At 46.1% G+C, this 20,996-nt stretch overlaps 1 protein-coding gene across 2 annotated transcripts; it reads left to right on the forward strand.

Moving 5' to 3' along the window:
- The first annotated feature begins 53 nt into the window (after positions 1–53).
- On the forward strand, positions 54–19,624 carry EXOSC7 (exosome component 7). Of its 2 annotated transcripts, XM_080934914.1 has the most exons (8): positions 60–130; positions 5,057–5,158; positions 5,408–5,502; positions 12,517–12,682; positions 14,010–14,080; positions 15,371–15,494; positions 16,571–16,726; positions 19,391–19,624. In XM_080934914.1, the coding sequence occupies exons 1-8, from the start codon at positions 74–76 to the stop codon at positions 19,493–19,495; spliced, it is 876 nt and encodes a 291-aa protein (XP_080791040.1). In that variant the 5' UTR covers positions 60–73; the 3' UTR covers positions 19,496–19,624. The 2 variants fall into 2 exon arrangements, with proteins under 2 accessions (XP_080791041.1, XP_080791040.1); XM_080934915.1 differs by lacking the exon at positions 5,408–5,502 and having other exon boundaries at positions 54–130.
- Positions 19,625–20,996: the final 1,372 nt, after the last annotated feature.

Consider the following 20,996-nt stretch of genomic DNA (forward strand, 5'->3'; position numbering starts at 1 on the left):
CTGATGACGCGCAGGCGCGGTGGGGAGAGGCGCGGGCTGATGACACGCCAGCGCGCGCGGTGAGCTGAGCAGCATGGCGTCGGTGGCGCTTAGCGAGGCCGAGAAGGTCTACATCGTTCATGGAGTGCAGGTACCCGTGGCGGCCGTGGGTGCAGGCCATATTGCGCAGGGAGGAGGTGCGGGGCGGCCACGTGGTCGGGACGGACGCCCCTAGGCTTAGGCTGCGGCCAACGTGTGCCCAGTATGCCTAGATCTCCACAGCTCTCGGATTGGAGAAGATTCCTAGCTCATCAGGGAGCGGCAAGCGGCTCCTGAGGCTGCAGTTTAATGAAGGAACGTCCTTGTGGCCTCTGCACACACGGAGAGTGCTGTGCCTGAGATCCTACAATCAAAATCGCCGCAAGTGGATGGACTCTGGTGACTTTGCACACAGAGGCCATGTATCCGAGGGGGGAAAGGACTTCAAAATATACTAACAGCAAACATCACACGCCACACACCCCCAAAGAAGAAAGAAGGAGATGCAGCTCAGAAGTACAGTGCTTGCTTAGCATGCGCAAAGCCTTGGTGATTGGCACCTGTAATCCCAGTAGTTGGGAAGTGGAGACAAGAGAATCAGGAGTTTAAGGCCAGACTGAGCTATAAAGACCCCGTCTCAAGAAAAATTACCCTCACACATATGTTGCTTACAAATAGGGAAGAATAGGGAGTGGTTTTCTTTTGGCGGTACTGTTAATTGAGGTCTTGTGCATGCTAGGCAGGGATTCTACCTCGGAGTTGCATATCCAGCCCTTCTGTTTTGTTTGGTTTGATTTGGTTTGGTGAGGGGGTGGGGCCTAGTTTGCTATTTAAGGAGGGGAGCTTTGTGTCTGAGGCTGGTGTGTAGCTCATCACTCCTGCCTTGGCAGAAGGCTTGCCTATCACCACCTGGCTGAGAAGTTTACAAAGCAGACGGGTAGTCTATGGTATAATTGTTGCTTACCTGTTTTACTCACGCAGCGCTTAGATCTTTGGGTAGCTACAATTAGGGTGGGACATCCCTTTTAGTTTGTAATTTTTCTGTTAGAAGTGTGATTTTGTCCTGAACCTTTTATTCCATGTCCCTAGTCTTCATGGTGACTAATTTTTCCCCCCAGAAGTGTGGCTTTGTCCTGAATCACTCATCCATATCCCTAGTCTTCATGATGACACATTAAGAGGTGTTGGGCTTTAAATTCTACAGAGTCAGGCAATCTTAAAATGACCTGAAGAAAAAGTGGGTTCGCTGCAAAAAATTGGAAATCTTCCATCCAAAGCTTATAGTACCTTCTCTCATAAGAACCATAATGATTGGTGACTATCTCTGGTGATTCATCTACTTTTCTTCACCAAACCATATGCTTTCTTGGTGGTTTCTTGCTGTCTAGCTTTCAGTGCATTTTGGTGAAATCTGTCCCGTCCTCCTCCCAAACCGCATACCTTTTGCATGGCTTCTCCATCACATCATGGCCTAACAACTTTTTGGGTTTTCTGAGACAGAGATTTACCTTTAGCTGTCATAAAACTCATAGAGATCCACCTGCCTCTGCCTCCTGAGTTCTGGGAATAAAGGTGTGTGCCACCATGTTGCACTAGTCTAACAACTTTTAATTAGATCAGAGATCCAATTCCACAGAGAGAATTGGTCTGGGCTGCTTGTGGTTCATTACAAATAGGGCTGGTCACCCCCTGTGTGGCATGCTTTGGCTCACACACCTACCTCTTGCCCTGTTAAGGGTGGATAGTAACTCAGGTGTCTACTCCAGAGCTATAAACCCAGGGGACGTTAAAGCTGTAACCTCATAGCCAGACCAGACCAAGGCCATCGATTTCAAAAAGGCTTTCTTCTTGGGGTCTGTCAAAGCTTTGTTCTTGGCTATTGAGGAAGACATATCTTGGCTGCTGTTTCCTGTATTTCTGCTCTCCTTTTCTAGCCCTCCAGCCCCTTCAGCTTAGTTTTTACCTGAGTCTGGTCTTCAGTGATGAGATTGAGAAGCCAGTCTGACCAGTCAGCACTGGAACTAGTCCCCAGCACGTTTCCTGCTTGACCCTTTGTTCTTTGCATCTACAAACCCATGCCACAGAAAGCCCACACCCATGTCTGAGGCCTTACTGAGCCACATCCTTCCAAAGAGAGGCAGAGCTGCTCGGTGGAGCGTGAATTCACAATGATTCTCCAGTTTTACCTGCCAGCTCTTGTGCTTGGGCCTGCAAAGTTAGGTCAGATGACGTTATTTTCTAGTAGGAAGATACTTAAACCTGAGGTCTCCTGTATGCTGAGGTAACCAGCATGTCAGAGCCAGGTGACTGAAGGGTCACCTTCGAGAGCTATTTCTAGTCTAGTTGGTTGAAGTAGTAGCACTAATTATCATATACCATTGCTAGTAGCAGGGGTGTAATGATCACGTGGGTAAATGCTATGCAAGTCACCAGAAGCTAGCCCAGCATCCAGGAGCCCTCAGTCTGAGGTGCTCCAGTCTCTGCTGGAGGGCAGGGTCCATGCCTTCGTGATGCCAAAAATTGCTTCCTTCTTTGTTGACTTTCAAACTGGATCCTTCAGTCTTGGGCAGCAGTTGTCTTTTCTTGCCCCCCCCCCACTCCTTTGGAGAACATCCACCCCCATGTGGGAACCTGATGAAGCTCATTATTAGTTATGTGTGTTATGGTGCACCGGTGAGCACAGGTGCCAGCAGAGGCCAGAAGCATTGAATCCCTTGGAGCTGGAGTTGCTGGGAACCCAACTGAAGTTCAGTATGTGTTCTTAATCACTGGCCCATCTTGTTCATTTGTTTATTTAAGAAAGGAAGGAAGGAAAAGTGGGTCAGTGGTTACTAGTACCCGTTGCTCTTGCAGAGCTGTTTCCAGCACTGTCTTGGTGGCTCACAACCATCCATTACTCAGTTCCAGGGGGTCTGATGCCTGCTGCTGACCTCCTCTAGCATCAAGCACACACATGGTGCACAGACATGCATAAAATAAAATGAATGAGCCTGATTTTAAGAACGTGCTTTCAAGGGTATTTATGAAGAAGGGGGAAGATCTTGGTGAGATGGCTTGGCATTTGATTGTGTGCATTGTGTATCAGCTGTACATACCTAAGTGTTTGAAGAAAGACGAGTGTAAAAAGAATGTGGAAGGAGCCAGAAAGATGACAAGAGTACTTCCTGCTCTTTCAGGGAACTCAGGGTACACCCACAGCCTCTCACAACCATATGTAGCTCCACTTCCAACAATTCACTGCTGCCTTCTGACATCTTACATGTGGCACACATACTTACAGGCAGGCAGAACACTTATACATAAACTAAATATAAATCTTAAAAAAAATAACATGTAAAATGATATGCCACACTTCATATAAGTAAAGGAAATTATTACCCCCCCAAAACTAGATCATTATCACAAGAAATCTAAGTTGTTTAGTCCATAGAGGTATCCAGATGCCAGACTTAGACAAATGTGTTCTTCTTGTAATACTGTTTAATTTAAAAGGAGAGAGTGTAAGAAGTAGAGGAAATACAAGATAAGCTGTATCTCAATAAGAGACCCTTCATTGGCAGGGGTAGATGGGAAAGAAGTTAGAAGGCAAGGGTGGGTGTGTGGAAAGAATATCATTAGATAAAGGGAAGAGGTTAAGGTTGCCAGAGTTATCTGACTGGTGGGATCACAGTGACATTCCACAAACCTGGAAAAGTAAATAGGTAAGAAACTAAGAGTAACCAGGATTCAGAAACTGAAATATAAATAGTTGCAAATGAGTCTAAGTTTCAAATAAATACCGTGACTGTAGGGTGGGGAGAGAACTGAGAAAAGTGTATCTGAGTGTACTCTACTGCCATTTATTTCTCTAGGGAGAATGGTTAGCAGTCCTGAAACAATGCATTTACCGAGGAAAAAGATATATGGAATTATGGGATAGATAATGGCAGCCAGGTTTCCCCCTCCCTCCACCTCTAGAGATTTGTTACTGGGACTCAGAGAAAAAAGTTACAAATAAGAAAAAGGCTGGAAGGAACTGTGAACATGAAGTGGGAAGTGAGCTATTGGTTTGAACGCCTGGCTTCTGGATAGATGGGCAACTAAATGAAGACCTGATGTTAGTATATATTCTTTCTAGATGTGTTTGCCAAGATGGTCTAGAATTCTACAGCAAATTTAGCACCCATATCCTGGTTGTTGAGTACTGTATGCCATTAAGGGGAACCAGGGCTCCTTGGGGAAGGGCAGGGAAAACTAACCAGTGTCCAGATCATTATTTGTGTTGTCAGAAATATGAAAAGATTGAAAGGCACAAAGCCAACCTAAAGACACTAACGTGCTTGGGAGTGACAAATATTAGATTATAGCACAACATAAAATAGCTATCTGTGAGCTGTGCTGTTACAAGTAAACAATGAAAAACAAATAGATTTGCAGAAGGGACAGGCAGCATGTAGCTACCCTGGAAACTATCTCATTGTTAACACTGCTCTGTAAAGGACCGGGGGCAAACTTGTGTATTTCCCTTCAGCAAATGTGGGAAAGCAATCGTAGACCCAAGGGAGCAGGCATGGCTGTGTTACCCACTAATTACAGAAACAAGGAGCTCACCTGCATTAGTTTGTTGACTATTTTAGAAGTTAAAGATTTTAGATTGTATGTAACAGGTCTTATAGACCAGATGTGGGGTAAACAGGGCTCAGGTTGAGACAGTTGCATCTGTAGTAGCTCTAGCAAAGCATTGCCTTGCAGGTGTTGAAGAGAGGTGGCTTGGTGTGTCTGTCTGTGCCTCCATTTTGCTTGCTTTAGTGCATGTATTCTGTACATCCAAACATGCCAGGCCTTTATAGTCAGGCACATCTGACATGAAATCATAGTTTTCTCATCATTAACTATAGGATAAGTCACTTCTGAGTCTCTTGCTTATATTAGGTTGGTAGTATTGTTGGTAGTGTGAAAACAAAATTTGGGGTGAACCACTTTGAGGAAAGGAGGTTGTGTATTTCTGGAAGGGAGTCTGTGTGAGTTTGGGATCTCAATCTGAACCTTGTTCCTTTAGGAAGACCTTCGGGTGGATGGCCGTGGCTGTGAGGACTACCGATGTGTTGAAGTGGAGACTGATGTGGTGTCTAACACCAGTGGGTCTGCCAGAGTCAAGCTGGTAAGTTCTGTAGTCACTGTTCATACCCAGGTGGAGAAATGGGTCAGTTACAGGCCCTGCTGTCTTGGGGGAGGGGGTGCACATTGGTCCCGAGGAGACCAAAACTCTTAAGCCATAATGAGAGAATACATCTCTCCAGACCCAAAGCACTCATCGTCTTAGAATACCGTATCCCAAGCCAAAACACCACTGCTGTCTTGAAGAGGAAAGTGGTTGTTCCTGAGCAAGGACTCTTGGATGTGTCTACAGGGTCAAACAGACATCTTGGTGGGAGTGAAAGCAGAAATGGGGACACCGAAGCTGGAGAAACCAAACGAAGGCTACCTGGAGTTCTTTGTTGACTGGTCAGTACTATGCAGGTTGTTTAAAGGAAAAGGATCCTTGGGATGTCACTCAGGGGTAGAGTGTTTGCATAGTATATAAGAGGCATTGGATCCAATTGCTGCTTCCCCCCACACACCTAAAAAGATCGAAAGATAAAGTGAGCCCTGTCATATTTATTTAGTCATACATTTATGCAGGAGGTATTGACTCACTTGCAAAATACCTGGCAGTAGGAGGACCTAACCTTGCTTTAATCACTTGATCCTTGCCAAGCTTTTCTTTCTCTGTATGAGAAAGGCCTAAAAACGAGGCGGGCTAAAGTCTCACGTGATAGCTAACTTTACTCAGGGCATCAATTTATACCCAGAGGGCTAAGAAAGGTCGTCTGAGTAAAGTTCTTGACTTGAAGCTGTATGTAATCATAAGGACAAGCTGCATGTGGCAAAATGTGCCCCCCCCCCCATAAGAGGCATGTATTCGGATAACAACAGCCAGTTGTGAAGAATAGTCTGAAGTAAACTCATTCTTATCTGCTGTACCTGGGAGGCATGAAAGCACACTGAAGAACAATTCCATGTCTCTGAAGAAACTGAGGTCACAAGACTCTCGGCTTGTGTTCCTGGAGTTTTCTCCCCAGCACTCAGAGTTCCCTTCATTTTTAGGCTCCATTCTCCCAGATTCCGCTGCCTCCAGAGCAGTAAACATTCCACTGGGTTAGATCCCCTCCTGGTTTCTGTCTAGATGTATATCTTGTAGCCCTAAGACCGCCTCCATGTTTAGAGGTGTTAGAGGGACCATAGGATGTAGCATATAGTTATACACATGGATGAAATTTGTCGTAGCTTTGTAGATGCAGCAACTTACCTGGGACATTTCTGCCCCTCGGAGATTCTACACTCAGGATTTTTAGTGGATGTGGACCCATTAGCACCCTCTGCAGTTCCACAGCTCGGCCTTCCAGAAGGAAAGCATAGGATCAGTTAGCAAAGTCTAGGCGAAGTGGCCACTGTGTCAGCCCTGTGCACACAGGAGGGTCATGTTTGTATGGTAGTTAGTCTTCCTGTCTTCATTTTCAGACATAGAAGTTGGTCCACACTGGACTCCTGTGAGAAAAAGACAAATGAAGTTTGTAGAGAGGAGGCAACTTTCCAGGGTCAAGTGGCCAGAAATGCAGATCCGACTCTGTATCTCTCTTTCTATGCATATAGCTTGCAGAAGCCAGTTTAAGAAGGATGCTGAGCTTGGGAGAAATAGTGTACATCATCTTTCTGGCTAGTTTTCTTTCTAACTCATCCTCTCCCCCATCTCCAGTAGCGTCCTGTTTGGCTGTTCTCACTAGTTGGGTTGTCTTGGAATTGACTCATCCTGCAGGTTAGTTACAGTAGTGCTATCCCTTTCTTTGCTGCCAAAGGACCTTCCCTGGCCTCATCTGCAAATTCCACTATTTACAGACGGAGAGCTGTACTGCTTTCCTTTTCCTCCTGGTTTATTTTCTGCCTCATTTATCCTGGGCTGACCACAGGCATGCTGGCTACATTATAAGAAGTGTTGTCCTCAGATGCTGGGGTGTAGGGAAGGAAGGATATCACCAGACTCTGATTTGTGACTTTTTTCAGGAGATATAAAATTAGTATCTATCCTTTTCTCTCCCCTGGGATTCACAGCAGCAGCCCTGAGAATGGCAGCTGAGTGAGTAAACTGAGTTTAACAGGGCTCGCTTAGGGAGTGGAAGATGATTGTGGATGGCTGCGTTTTCCCAAGTCATTGACCCTGTTTTTTTTACCGAGGTCCTGATTTATCTTTGTCTAAGTCTTTGGCAAAACTGATTCGAGTCTTGGTCCAGAAAGGTACCTAGTGTTGAGGTGACCATGGGCTCACATAACCTGAGTATAAATAAAACCAGCTCTGGCACAGCTATGCTTGTGTGTGTGACATCTTTACCCTTATTTCGTGGTCTCAGAAGACACTGTCTAGGTGTGTGCACCCTTATTCTGCTGGTCTCAGGAGACACCATCTAACGTGGAAGTACAAGGTTTTTCCTTCAGCATGGCATGCAGAAATACCATGCTTGCTGCACGATGGAACTCCTCTGTCCAGAATTCAGAGAAGTGGCCTCACTGTGTGCTGTGTGTCAGAGTATGCGCATGTGGCTGGTCAGCCTGCTGTGCTTGGCCCACTCTTATCCAAGTTGTCATGACAGAGCGACGCCCATGGGGCAAGATTCTTTGAACTGCTTCCTTTCAAAGTTTAGTTTATAAAGCAGCCTCACTGGCCTGGCTGAGAACGGCTGTTCACCGGTCTATTTTCCTCCTAAATCTCTGAGGACCTCACTATGAGCTCTGGTTTCCAGGGAGTTCTAAAGCCTGTCAAGATGTATAGTCTCAAGGTAGTAAATTCTAGCTTCCTTAGAAGGCTTAACTAATGTGGTTGGCCCTGGCGACAGTCACGCCCATACTCCTAGGTGTGCCTTACTTTCTTTTGAGCAAATCTTCATGACTAAGCCTATATTAAAATATCTTTAGTAAAACTTTCAATTCTGCTTTACTATAAATAAAAATAAAATAAAAAGAGCTGTGTCTCAGTAGAAGAGAGCCTGCCTAGAATCCAGTGAGGAGCTGAGGTACGCAGATCAGTAAGTAATAGAACAATTGCCTCATATGTAGGAGGTGCTGGGTTCCTTCCCAGTCACAAAAAAAAAATCTTTAGCGGAGACGGCAGGGAAGGGTCCGTAGCACAGGTAAATCCATTCCTTGTCCTCTCCGCAGTGTTTCTGGTTCTCCATAGGAGCCACAAAACCTTGCTCAGTGCAGAAGAGAAAGGTTTGTAGGCCCTGCAGGCGCCATCTGTACTAGAACCTCATTTGAGACTTCAAGGAGACCAGTCCCTTTCTTTCTTAGAAAACAGAAATGGAGCTTGGGTGCTTGTGATTGTGCCCAGCGATGTGTATACCACATGCTGAAGAGGTCTGCTGAAGAGCCTCTATCTGCGGGTTGTAACAGTTGCTCCCCATGGGGGGAAAGCTTCACACTTGGTGATGGCTTGCGATTCCTCCTGGCTCTCTGAGCCCAGCTCAGTCAGCAGCTCCCAGGGTCTTATTCCAGTTCTCAGTGCTGCTGGTCTCTCAGAGCTGATTGCTTTTCTGCGAACTCGTTCTCTTGTGGTTTGTCTCCTTGGAACGATGATGATATGGACCCAGGAAGGTACTGCTCTTCACTGCCTCCTCAGTTCGGCCTGCTTCTTGTGAGTGGTGAGACTTGATGTGTCTCAGCTACCTGACCCCACCCAAGTCCAGCAACACCAGGCAGCACTCACCCTAATCTGGAATCAAGGTGGACCTTAAACCTTTTCATGGGTCTTTGCCTTGATTGTCGTAGCTGAGAAAAGTCAGTTTTCAGTGAGAACTTTGAAACTTTAAGAAAAGTTGGTTCCACCTAAAGCTAGGATAAAAGAATTCAGTTAGTTGCATGTTGCCCTTAGTGACACTAGGTGGCAGCCCACTGAGTCCCACTCAGCTTGGACTTTGATCAGAGCTTTTAGACCTGGGAAAGGCTTGGTTGTAACTGGGGAATCCAGGACAGTGTTGTCATCCCTGAGTTCCAGTGTGCCAAGTATCTGTTACTTCCCTCTGGGATCTTAACTTGTTTTTAGTATCACACGTATTTTTCCCTAGCACAGAACCAGTCTTTGAAACCTGTAGTCTCAGAAACAAGTGCTTGCACATAAAGGAGTCAGCCAAGGTCAGCCATTCTCTGCAGCAGCCTATCCTGTCCCCAGGCTGAACAGATTTTTCAGGCTATAGTGGTTGCATAGGGAGCAACAATGGGCTCCAAGTCTGGGGTTCCACTCTGAGGTAGACGTCATCTTGATCTCAGTCTTCTCCAGTTAAGCCAGAGATATGCCAGGCCGAAGGAGCAGGAACAGGGTGGAGGGGATGAGTCAGGAGGGTGGAGAGCTGGGAGGACCCATGTTCTTCCAACTGGTGAGCTGTTTTTCTTGCTCTCGGAGAGGGACTGGGGCATGCTTTATGGAGAGTCTGAGTTAGTTTGGTAACTAAGAGCATTTGGCTTTATGATCTACCATAATGACACATGTGAGCAGAGGCCTGGGATTTCCAGCCCTTGTACATTCTGATTCATTCTCCTTCTCTGTCATTTGACAGAGAAGGTTTTCACTAGGACTGTTTTCTTTGACCACATCTGTGGTCTGATGATAAGACCCAAGATCAGAACACCTACCTATACTATTCATTATCAGGAGACAAAATATAAGCCCAAGGCAAGGGGTATGTGAAATCGTACCGTGGGCTGAACTACAGTGACATGACAAGGAGGCTGCTGGTCAGGCCTGAGGTGCCTGAGTTAGACCCTTGGCTGCTTAGACACTGTTCATCTATAGCAAGTTACACAACTCATCTGAATTGTGTCAGAGGGTAAGGGTGTGGCTCCGTGGTAAAGAGCTTTCCTGGCACTTGTGAACCCAGTTTTATTTCCCAGTGCCAATCAAACAATTACAGATATGACATCTGGCACTGCCTAGAATTGCTGTTTGAACCAAATGGCCTGGTGCACCTGAAGTGCTATGAGTAGCACACAGTAAACATTTGTTAAATTGTTTGTATTTGCTGCCCCGTAAAATGAGAAATGCCTCCTTTGGCCTCACAGGTCACAGACCACCAGTAAGACGTCAGTTTCTCTTATGTGGTGCTTTATTTTTCCAGTTTCTTTTTTTTTTTTTAAAAGACACTGTCTTGCCGAGCAGTGGTATCACACACCTTCAATCCTAGCACTTGGGAGGCAAAAGCAGGCAGATCTCTGAGTTCAAGGCCAGCTTGGTCTACAGAGGAAGTTCTAGTACAACCTTGTATCAAAAAGAAAAAAGAAAAAAAAAAAGTCAGAAGAAAGAGAGAAAGAAAGAAGGAGAGAAAAGGGCTTATTATTTATCCCTGGCTTACCTGGAACCCACTATGTAGAGTAGGCTAGGCTTAAATTCACAGATCCACCTATCTCTGCCTTCTTGGGTGCTGGAATTAAGGGTGTGTGCCCCTATACCCTGCTACCAAAGGAATTAAAATGCTTTTAATCAGACCTGGGAAATGCCAGTGTTTCCCTTATTGAAAATGTTGCTCACTGTTGTGTGGAACCTGTGCTTGGGTGTGTGCCATTACCTGGCCAGCACCTGTGAGCACATTTAGTTTTCATCCCCTGAGATGGTCTCTGTGGCCCTTTCCTTTCTGCTCAGCACAGGTACAGAGGGTCCCTGTGTTAGTCCCAGTGATAGGGCAGAACCTTCATTTCTCTACCTTGCCTGTTTCTTATTTGCCAGAATATAGACCCTCTAGCTTTTTAAAATTTTTATTTTATGTGTCTGGGAGCCCCGTGGAGGCCAGAAGAGGTTGTCAGGTCCCCTGAGACTGAGTCACAGGTGATTGTAAACAGCCACGTGGGTGCTAGGAATTGAACCTGGGTTTTCTGGAAGAGCAGACAATGCTTTTAACCACTGAGTCATCTCTCCAGCATATCTCTGTTCCCCATGTTAAACCCTTGTCTCTTCTTGGCCTCCTCTATAGTCACCCTACAACTAGGGACCATGCAGATAGTACTGGGCCGTGATTCTAGAAGCCTCTAATTTTCCTCTCTGCCTGATTGTGAGCTTCGCTAAAAGAATGGTGTGTTCAAAAATGAAAGGCTGTTTTAAATGGATAAAATTTACTTTAAATTTGCTTAGTCCCAAGGAAATAATGGGGCCTGGCCTTGTGGACAGATAGGCGTAGACAGTAGACGGTGCAGATGATGAGTGGTTCACCCTGGGACTGGGGAGTTAAAAATGTGTGTGCTGTGTTCAGTGAGCCGAAGAGCTGAGGGCAGACATCCATGATTGGTTTGTGCACATTGAGACCTGGGTGGTGTGTGTGTGTGTGTGTGTGTGTGTGTGTGTTAGGCACGAAACCACGTAGGACTGAATATTGCCTGCTTGGTGATGAAGTTGGAAAGAGGCTACTGTTTGTAGAAAAATTTGGTCTGTGGTCCTGATGTTCCTCCATAATAGAGCTGCTTTCCCCTGTTGTCTCTGAGGCTGACGCAGGAGTTTGGGAATTGCCACCTTGCTGGGGCAACGGTGACGCTTCTCTGTGCTCCGTAATTTGGGTTCTGCTAATGGTGTAAGGGAAGAGCAGGCTATTAGAGAATCAAAATTATTATACAATAAATATTACCCTGTGATTTATTCTTAGACTATACCACTAAGTAAGATTCCTGTCACCATTAGATAGATACATGGACCCAGTTGTGGGCCACCATGCTGGCATTGTTTTCCCAGAACCCCTCTCTCTTGCTGCTTTGATTCCTGCTTCTCTGGAGTCAGTGGCTTCTTTACCCTTCAGGAATAAGACCTATACAGCCACATACATTCTCCACTACCCCCATCCAACTTTCCCAGTCTCCAGCCATGCTAGCATGGGCTGATACCTTCCAGAGTAAGTATAGAACTCTCAGAACAGTCCCGTAAAGCCTTTGAGTCATATTAGAGTGGCTTATGTGAAGTCTTGTTAATTCTTTGTGAAGATAATCGGGCATAAGTATCAAGAGTCCAGAAAAGGATTTTCTTCCTCACTTTTAAATGACTGCAAATATGAATACTTAACAGGCCAGAATATTGTCGTATTTCTAGTCATTTACCTTCTAAGTACAGTGATAACCTCGTTTTACTCTGAAGAGTTCACTTACCAGCTGAGGCTTGCACTGCCACCGATCTGTTCTTCCTCCTCTGCTTGAAGGCCTGTCATGGCCACTGACAGGTGCAGGGCACAGTGCTGGTCGCGGCCGTGCATACGCCTGTAGGCCACAGGGCCATCCCATGCCATCCATGCCTCGTTTCAGTGACCTTGCTCTTTGCCCCTTTTGCCTCATGCAAGTTAGCACAGCTCTCTGCCTTTTGGCCCTGGTGACATTCCTGATACGGGCTCCAGCATTCCACAGAGAACAAGGTCTTTGTACTGACAGAGACTCACTCACTTTGTCTGCTGCTGTCTTGTGTAGTTCAGCCAATGCTACCCCAGAATTCGAAGGGCGAGGAGGTGATGACCTTGGCACAGAGATCGCTAACACCCTCTACCGGATATTTAACAACGAGAGCAGCGTAGACCTGAGGGCCCTTTGCATCAGTCCTCGGGAGCACTGCTGGGTGCTGTATGTGGATGTGCTGGTAAGTCGCCTTGCACTGTCCCTGTCACACCACCCTTGTTGAAGACCTGTTGGTCTCTTTCCTCCCTCTACCCTTCCTCCTCGTGGAGAAGTGTTTTCAGCAGCCATGGTCAGATTATTTGGGAGCAGGTGGTCTCCTGTAATCCTCTTTTATTTATAAGATAAATACAAAACATTTAAGTAGTACATCTAACACTTTCTATAATAAAATTGTAGTCGTACAGAGTTGTACCTAAAATTAGCCATAGGAGTTACCAGAAAATTAAAGACAAGGACCCTTTGAGATGAAGCGTTTGACTCCAGCAGGCTGGCATTTTGTGTGGAATAAGCTTTTTTCACTAGTTTTTTTTTTTTTTTTTTTAAACTTTCTAAACCTTCTGTGAGTGCACACTAGAGACCTGGATGAGAAAAGGAGCTAGACTCATTTCTGATCAGGGGAGCAGAGACCTACAGTGGTAAACAAGTCGGCCACTGTGAGGCCAGCATCTACACTTTGCCTCCTCTAGGAGGGAGGAGCTGACTCCAGGCCTCACTAAAAGGAGCATTTTTTCCCAGGGAAGCTGGTTCATACAATAGGATTTGAGTGCACTGTTTCCTGTGTTTCTGACTAGGACGTAGATAACCACCTGAAGTCACTGCTGCTGAGTATTTTTAGACGCCATATAAACATAGATGATTATGGCAGGAAAATGGTAAATAACAAGGCTTCTCTGGAGGATTAGAGGCTGCTGCTCCGTGTTGTTAGGAAGAACTGTGGGTTCACCTTCAGGGTAGCCTTCCGAGAGCTCACCCAGGGTTTATGTGTAGGAGCAGACTTTCGGGAATGTGTATGGGGTGTTTCCTCAAAAACCTGGGAAAAGGATCTAATTTTTAATTCCAGAGTTTTCATTTGGGTCTTAAGTATATGGTGAGCAATAAGCGTTCCATACGTCTGGGTGTTGTTAAGGGTCTTTCTCAGGAAGGGTGGTGGATGCACAAATACATAAACATGGCATGTCAAAGTCAGAAAGAGAGATTCTTGACTGCTCAACATGTAGTTAAAGATTTATTATTTTATATATGTGATAAGTATACTGTATCTGTCTTCAGACACACCAGAAGGCATTAGCTCTCATTATAGATGGCTGTGAGCCACCATGTAGTTGCTGGGATTTGAACTCAGGACCTCTGGAAGAGCAGTTAGTGCTCTTTAACACTGAGCTATCTCTCCAGCCCCTTGTCTTTATTTTTAAATATACATTCAGCATGGCCTTGGAATCTGTTTCTTAGCTGGGTTGGTGATAAGTAACGCTGACTTTTTCTTCCCTCTCTGTGCCTTTCTCTCTCAGCTGCTGGAATGTGGTGGGAATTTGTTTGATGCTATCTCCATCGCTGTAAAAGCTGCACTCTTCAACACAAGGTGGGTCTTCCTATGAGCATCCTGTGAGCCTGTGTAGAGCTCATCGTGGAACACTGACAGGAAAATTGTACTGTCTAAATGGTTTAGTGTTAAAAGAGGTGATAGCTAATGTTACGCTCCAGGAAAGGGATTTGTAAACACTGAGTAAATACATACATTTCTATGTTTATTATGTTTTCATTGGTAAATATGTAAAGAGAAGCAAAAAAGCAAAACATCCTAGCTTCGGGCTGTCTGCTCTGGAAAATGCCTTTCACTTTCTTGTGTACCACTGCTACCTATAGCATATAGCACACAGTAGGTGCTCACAGATTCTTTGGTTATATACTCAGAGCATATAGCACACAGTAGGTGCTCATACGTTCCTTGTTTATATGCATGAATGTAAGAGGGGAGCAGCTTGGTTTTGGTTAAGAGCAATGGTTCCCCCTCTTTGGTTTTCCTTCATGCACAGGTTGTAAACATAGCCTATGAACATACAGGGAGCTGAGATTAGTGTTGGCAGTTCTCTGATTATATACCTATAAAGACAGTCTAGCGTTTGAGTTATAGTTTGGGTGGATGTGTGTTCATTTCTTGAGGTATCATGGGATAATAGGAGCCGGGCAGTGGTTGCACACACTGTTAATCCCAGCACTCAAGAGGCAGAGCCAGGTGGATCTCTGAAGAGTTCAAGGCCATCCTGGTCTACAAAGCAAGTCCCAGGACAGCCATGGCTGTTACAGAGAAACGCTGTCTTAAAAAAAAGAAAGAAACTTTTAATTGAGGCTGCTGAATCAACAAGGTTCCACTGAGAGGCTCTGCCAGAAAAATAAGATAGAGATCAGGAAGACACCTAGGCCCTCCGAGCTTGACACTTTTGTAAACTTGTGCACATACTAGCAAGCCACTAGGAAAGGAAAGCTGATGTATGATAAGTGAGCAGATATGTTCCTGCTGGAACATTCCTCCTGTCTTTGATGGTGAAATTTTGAACAACCTGAGGTTTATAATGTTGGAGGTTAAAATGCACAGAGCAGCATCTTCAAAGGCTTAACAAGGAAACACTCTAAATGTAGCTTCCTTACCCTGTTAATGGTTGTTCTACTTCACCGTGGTAATTGTGTTTAGTGTCTGGGAATGTCGCAAATGGTCACTCTTACACAGCCCCGGCTTTTGACAGCTGGTGAGGACAAGATAGAATTCATGAACAGCCTACTTGTAACAGGCATTTCAGCTCTTGTTCTCAGTCTTGGAAAAGGTAAATCTTCCTCCTTCCGTGGTTAGAAATCTTAATTATGCTGTTTCCAGGATACCAAGGGTTCGTGTTCTGGAGGATGAAGAGGGGGCAAAGGACATTGAGCTGTCTGATGATCCTTATGACTGCATACGACTGAGTGTGGAGAATGTCCCCTGCATTGTCACCCTGTGCAAGGTATGCGCTTGTGTCTCGGTGATACCGCTTTCCCTGAGCAGGTGGGTCTCCTCCAACCCTAGCCTATGAGATTGCTTCATAGGTTGGGAGATTGTAGCTTCCCACACTGTATAGATGCTTTAACCCAAACCTGAGAATTCAGTTACATTATAAACCATGTAATGTTCTTTGCCTTCTACTCAGATGATGTGACGAGTCCCGGGAGAGGGCTGCTTCGTAAGCAGTGGGGCTGTCTCCCTTGCAGCCCTGCACTGCTCTGCTCATTTTCATGAACTCCCTCTACCCCAGAGTCCAAGGTAGCTGGACACAGGCAGGGTCTCAAACAGCATTCCCCTGTGGACCCTGGTATCCACATCTCAGAGCTGAGGCTCTTGGTGTCTCATGTTAGGTATGATTTGCATAGAGCCCAGAGATTTTCGGAGCCTGACACCTAGCATAGCCTCGGAACTGTGTTGGCTGGGATTGTGAGTGATTATACCAGAAACTTGTTAATATGAGAATAGAACTAAGCTGGGTGTGGTGGCTCGTGTCTATAATTCCAGAACTCGGTAGGTTGGGGCAGGAGGGTCACTGCAAGCTTGAGACCTGCTTATATCAAGTACTTGAACAGCAGGGTTACTCAGCAAGACCTTGTCTCAGAATGGGGGAAAAATGTCAATTCCAATGAAAGCCCTTTGAGAACTGGGATTATGAAGAAATGTTCACAGGGTTGGGACTGAACAGAGCTCTGGAAGATGGGACCATCTTGTCCCTTTGCTTGGCTCTCTAGATTCACTGTTGGAGTGAACAACATGGCACATGGCATTTCTTGCCTGTGTCCCCTCTTGGAAAGCCCAGTGGCCTCTGTCCTGATGAGTTGTCTGTGCTCCCTTGTTTCTCTTTTGTCTTTTTACTAGTCACACAATGAACCATGATAACAGTGTTGAACATTCCTTCCAGCATTTCCAGATGAACAGAATTTAAAATAAGATCTGGGGTGGACCTTTCATATTCAGTCTTTGTAGGCTTTGTGTCAGGGGCATCTGAGATCTCTGGTGTGTTGTTCACAAGTGTGTTAAGCAGCCTTGATCTTGCAGATTGGCTGCCGGCATGTGGTGGATGCCACACTTCAAGAGGAGGCCTGTTCCCTGGCCAGCCTGCTGGTGTCAGTGACCAGCAAGGGAGTTGTGACATGCATGAGGAAAGTGGGGAAAGGAAGCCTGGATCCCGAGAGCATCTTTGAGATGATGGAGGTAAGACCACAGCACTGGGGTAAGCCTGGCTGGGGAGCTCGCTGTTTCCTGCCGCTTTGTCATCCAGGCGTCTTTCCCCAGCACATCCAGGACTCCAGGTTGGGTGTGGAGAGCATGCATTGATTAGATAGTGGGTAGAGCTTTGGGCTGGGGATCAGGCCCTGCTAGTGACTATTTATCTTCACCTAGTCTCCCCTCCATTAATCCCCAGTGGCTACATTTTGGTCTGAGAGTATCTGAGGGTATTATTTTTGACTGTATAAATAGTCATTGTAACTCTATCATAGAATGAGGAGTTGAGTTCCTGCCCCTTCCAAAGAGATCGTAGGTAAGACCAACACTAAAACAGTGGCCTATCCCAGTTCTTCATGACCTGGAAGTATTTGGGGGGAAGCTAGCAAAGGTGGTGAGAAGGGTCAGTGAGTAGAGCAATTGCGTCACACACACGAGGACCTGATTCAGATCCCCAGCACCCACATTAAACACCCGGGCATGATGGTGCATGCTTGTAACCCTAATACTAGAAGACAGGGATAAGTAGATACTGGGGGCTCACTGGGCAGCCATTCTAACCAGTAGGTGAGCTTCACATTCGATGGTACCCTGTCTCAGAAATTAAGGCGAAGAGTGATAGAGGAAGACACCGAATATTGACCTGTGGCTCCTACGAGCACATAATGGCAGGGCGGCAGTGTCCCTGGCTGGACCCAGGTGTCAGTGGTCCTGTGGCCAACAAGGCAAAGTCTCTGAGGAGCAAAGGCTATATTTCAAGACCTTCATACAGGAACTCCAGGTCTGAGCTCAATAGTGATGCAAACTATGAGGTGACATTCACAGCTGGCGTAACAGACAGGCACAGTGAGGGACTCCATGATGCTGGGTCCTGTCATCTTCCGTCATCTACAAGAGCTAAGAATATTCTTCCCACAGAGAACGTGGGCATGTCAGAGCGTCCCCTTCATGCCCTTGCTTTAAAATGTCCTCACTTGTTACGGTTTATGGAGTGTTTATAGAAGGCCATCTTGTGGGAAGAACATTCTACACTCTGCCCCATCCAGAGTTCATAGCTTTCTTACACAAGCTTCCACACCAAGGTGCGGGCTGTGAAGACATGTCTCCTGGCTGTGCATTCTAGCCTAGGCCTAGAGGCGCCTCCTGCAGGGAGGGGAGGACGGCTGCTCTGAGAAGGAGGGCAGACGTGCTGGTGTGTTGGTGCCCATTAGCTCTTGCTCTCTGTACTCTTGGGTTTCTCGTCAAATACTAGAATGCAGTAGAAGCCTTACCAAAGACTTCTTCAGACAGGGGGACCTCAAACCTTCCCTTGGAGAGGGCTCACCCAGAGCTTAATGGGAAATCTGCAAAAGTGTCTTTTACTTGCCTGGAGATTGTTGTCTCTGAGGCTTTCTGCCTCATTTGCTAACCTAGGCCTTGTCCTGGGAAGCTTTAGCCTCTGTACAATCTTACCTAGGCCTAGAATGCTTTTGGCCTCTGAGATCTACTGCTCAGTGAGCTCACTATTCCTGGCTCTTTCTGAACTCTGGCTGGCCAGTTCAACCTAGACATTCTGGCTCAAACTGGCTTCTCTCAGCTTTTCTGGACTGCTCTGCTTGGCCTCAGCCTAACCGCTCATTCTCATTCTTCAGCTCATTCCACCTTCCCCTGTCTAGCGTGTTCCTTCTTTGCAACCTGTCTGTGGTACAATTGTCCTGGTAAAACCACCGTCTTCCTCTCTTTGCATTGCCCCTCAAGCAGCTTCCCTTTCCTCTGTCATCTGCGAGAGTTGCACATGTCCTATTTTATCAAGTCTTTCTTTCTCTGACTCATCACTTTGTCTGCCACTCAACTAGACGCCACTTTCAAACACAGGTGCTTCCTTCTGCAAACTGACTTTACCTTCATTGTCTGGGATTAAAGGTGTGTACTAAGGGCATGTCTGTATTCCAGCCAGAGCTATTAAAAGTGTGTTCTAAGGGCTGAGCCACACCACAACTAAAAACAGTTTTTTTCAGTAAATAACACACTCAAGATCAAATATCCTGCAACAGAAATACGGGTGTCTAAACAATAACACAGATTTGTTGTGGAACGGTTTTCAGTGTTTTTCCCAGTCTGTTGTACCCCATAGTTATTCACAGTTTTTGAGATGAAGCATCTGAGGCTGACTTTGACACCTGAACACTCGTACCTGGGGGGCTGCTGCCAGATGATTTAGGAATGGCTTATTTAGATGGCCTGGCCTGGTAGTCTACTCTTCAGCAGGAAGATTCTCTGTGATCTCTCACACCGTATTATAAACAGTGCCCTCGGCACTGTCTGGTTGGCAGTGTGGCTGATTGTCATGGCCACAGGATCACTGATGGTTGGGCTTCCTTCCCTGGTCCTTCCTCTTTCTTTGGGTGTGTAGAGGATCTCCAAGGTGTACCCGTGATGCTGTTGAGGATTATAGTTCATGTTGTATTAATTGAAAGTCTGTTCTGTTAGTGAGCTGGAGTGTAGCTCTGTGGAATGTATGCCTAATTTGTAGGGCAAATGAAAAGCTGCTTTAAAAGTTCTGTGATGCAGACAGATGTGAAGGTGTGGGCAGTCTGGGAAGCAGGTGGGGGCTTCTGATCAGTTTGTACCTCACTAGCAGGTGACCTCTATCCTGTCCCTGTCATCCTACAGAGCAGCAAGAGAGTGGGCAAGGTGCTACACATGTCCTTGCAGAGTCTTCTGCACAAGGAAGAGAGCCTGGGACCCAAGAGGCCGAAAGTCGGGTTCCTGGGGTGATTAGTCTTCACTGTGCTGGACATTGGTTGCTTCACTTTTCCGTTGAGGCTGGTTTGTATATATTTTTCCTAATTGTTAAATTTAAGTTAATAATTGTAAATGTAAAAATAAAGTCTATTTTTTGGTCTGGTTTGGTGTTGCTAGCATCTCCAGTGTTATACCAAGAGAGCCACTGTCCTCCAGGGAGCCGCCTGCTCTAAGGTTCAAGAGAATGATCGCAAGCACTGAAGTCAAGACTCTGCAGACTTCATGGTGGCACAGACCGTTGATATTCACACTGGGGAGGGTTTAAGCTGAGACAATGTAATAAGACCAGTCTCAAACAGAGTCCTTGCAGGGACTGGTTTGAAGGAATAACCTGTGATAAGCATTTTGTCAGTTTTCTTTATAAAGCTTTGCACTGAGAATCACAATGCCAGATATAGTGACACACTTTTAATCCCAACACCTGCAAGGCAGAGGTAGGTAGATTTCTTTGAGAGTGGGGCTAGCCTAGTCTGCATAGTGAGTTCCAGGCCAGCCAAGTGAGACCTATGCAGTGAAATCGTGTCGCAAGCATAAATAAGTTCAAACCACCCTTCACCCACTATGTACTTGGTGCTTCTGCAGGTCAGGAATAAGGAAGCCATGGCCACAGAGGAAGGCCTAAGCCTCCTGCCTGTGCCCACCGGGTAACCTTACCAGGTCCTACCACCCAAGAAATCCAGAAGACCCTCCCTTTGTTAAGGGTTTAGTGGCCACTTGGGTCCCTACCCAGCTTTTTTTTTTTAACCATCCTTAGATTTTTCTGCTTTTGTTTTGAGTCAGTCTTGTGTAGCGCAGTGATGCCTTTGAGCTCCCATTCTTCCCTAGGGGTTAGGCTGCAGGCATGTTCTAGCGTGTCAGACTCCAGCCAGACTCCAGTCTTATTGTCAGGTTCCTCTGTGTTTCAGAGCCCCTCCCTGATGTTTCATAAGATGGCTACGCTGTATCAGTGCTATAAAAGCTGCCTAAGGAATGCTGTCATTTTACTCACCAGCCAGCTTTAATTGCCTGAGGACAATAGGAAAGACAATCTACTCACAGTGCACCATGGTGGAATTAAGGCTTCGTGGATAGAGGAGCATTTAGGTTTTTTTCCAGGAGAACTAAAGCTCCTAAATCAGTCTCATAAGGCCCTTGGGAGGGGCTGACTCATGGAGAACATTTCAGCCAGAGATATTTGCGTTCTGTATTGAGTCAGCCAAATAGGGTGAGGTGTTAGGAATTTGTCATCCAATAGAAAGGGCGTAGTGTGAGCTGCAACCCTTGTGCATTACCTTCAGAGGCCCAGGCGTGGGCCCTTCCTCGTGGAACCAGGTCCATCCATCTGTAGAGAAGTAGCTGGATTTGTGTGCCCCAGGGGAGCTGCTTACCTGCTGATAGCACAGCCTGGGCTGTTGTGCTTTCCCAGTGCACATCACAACAGATGCCATGACCCAGTGTTCCCAGCAAGGCCGGAGACAGGTGTCGTCCTCTGTCC

The sequence above is a fragment of the Micromys minutus genome (assembly GCF_963924665.1).
Source record: "Micromys minutus genome assembly, chromosome: 21".
Taxonomy (NCBI): Eukaryota; Metazoa; Chordata; class Mammalia; order Rodentia; family Muridae; genus Micromys; species Micromys minutus.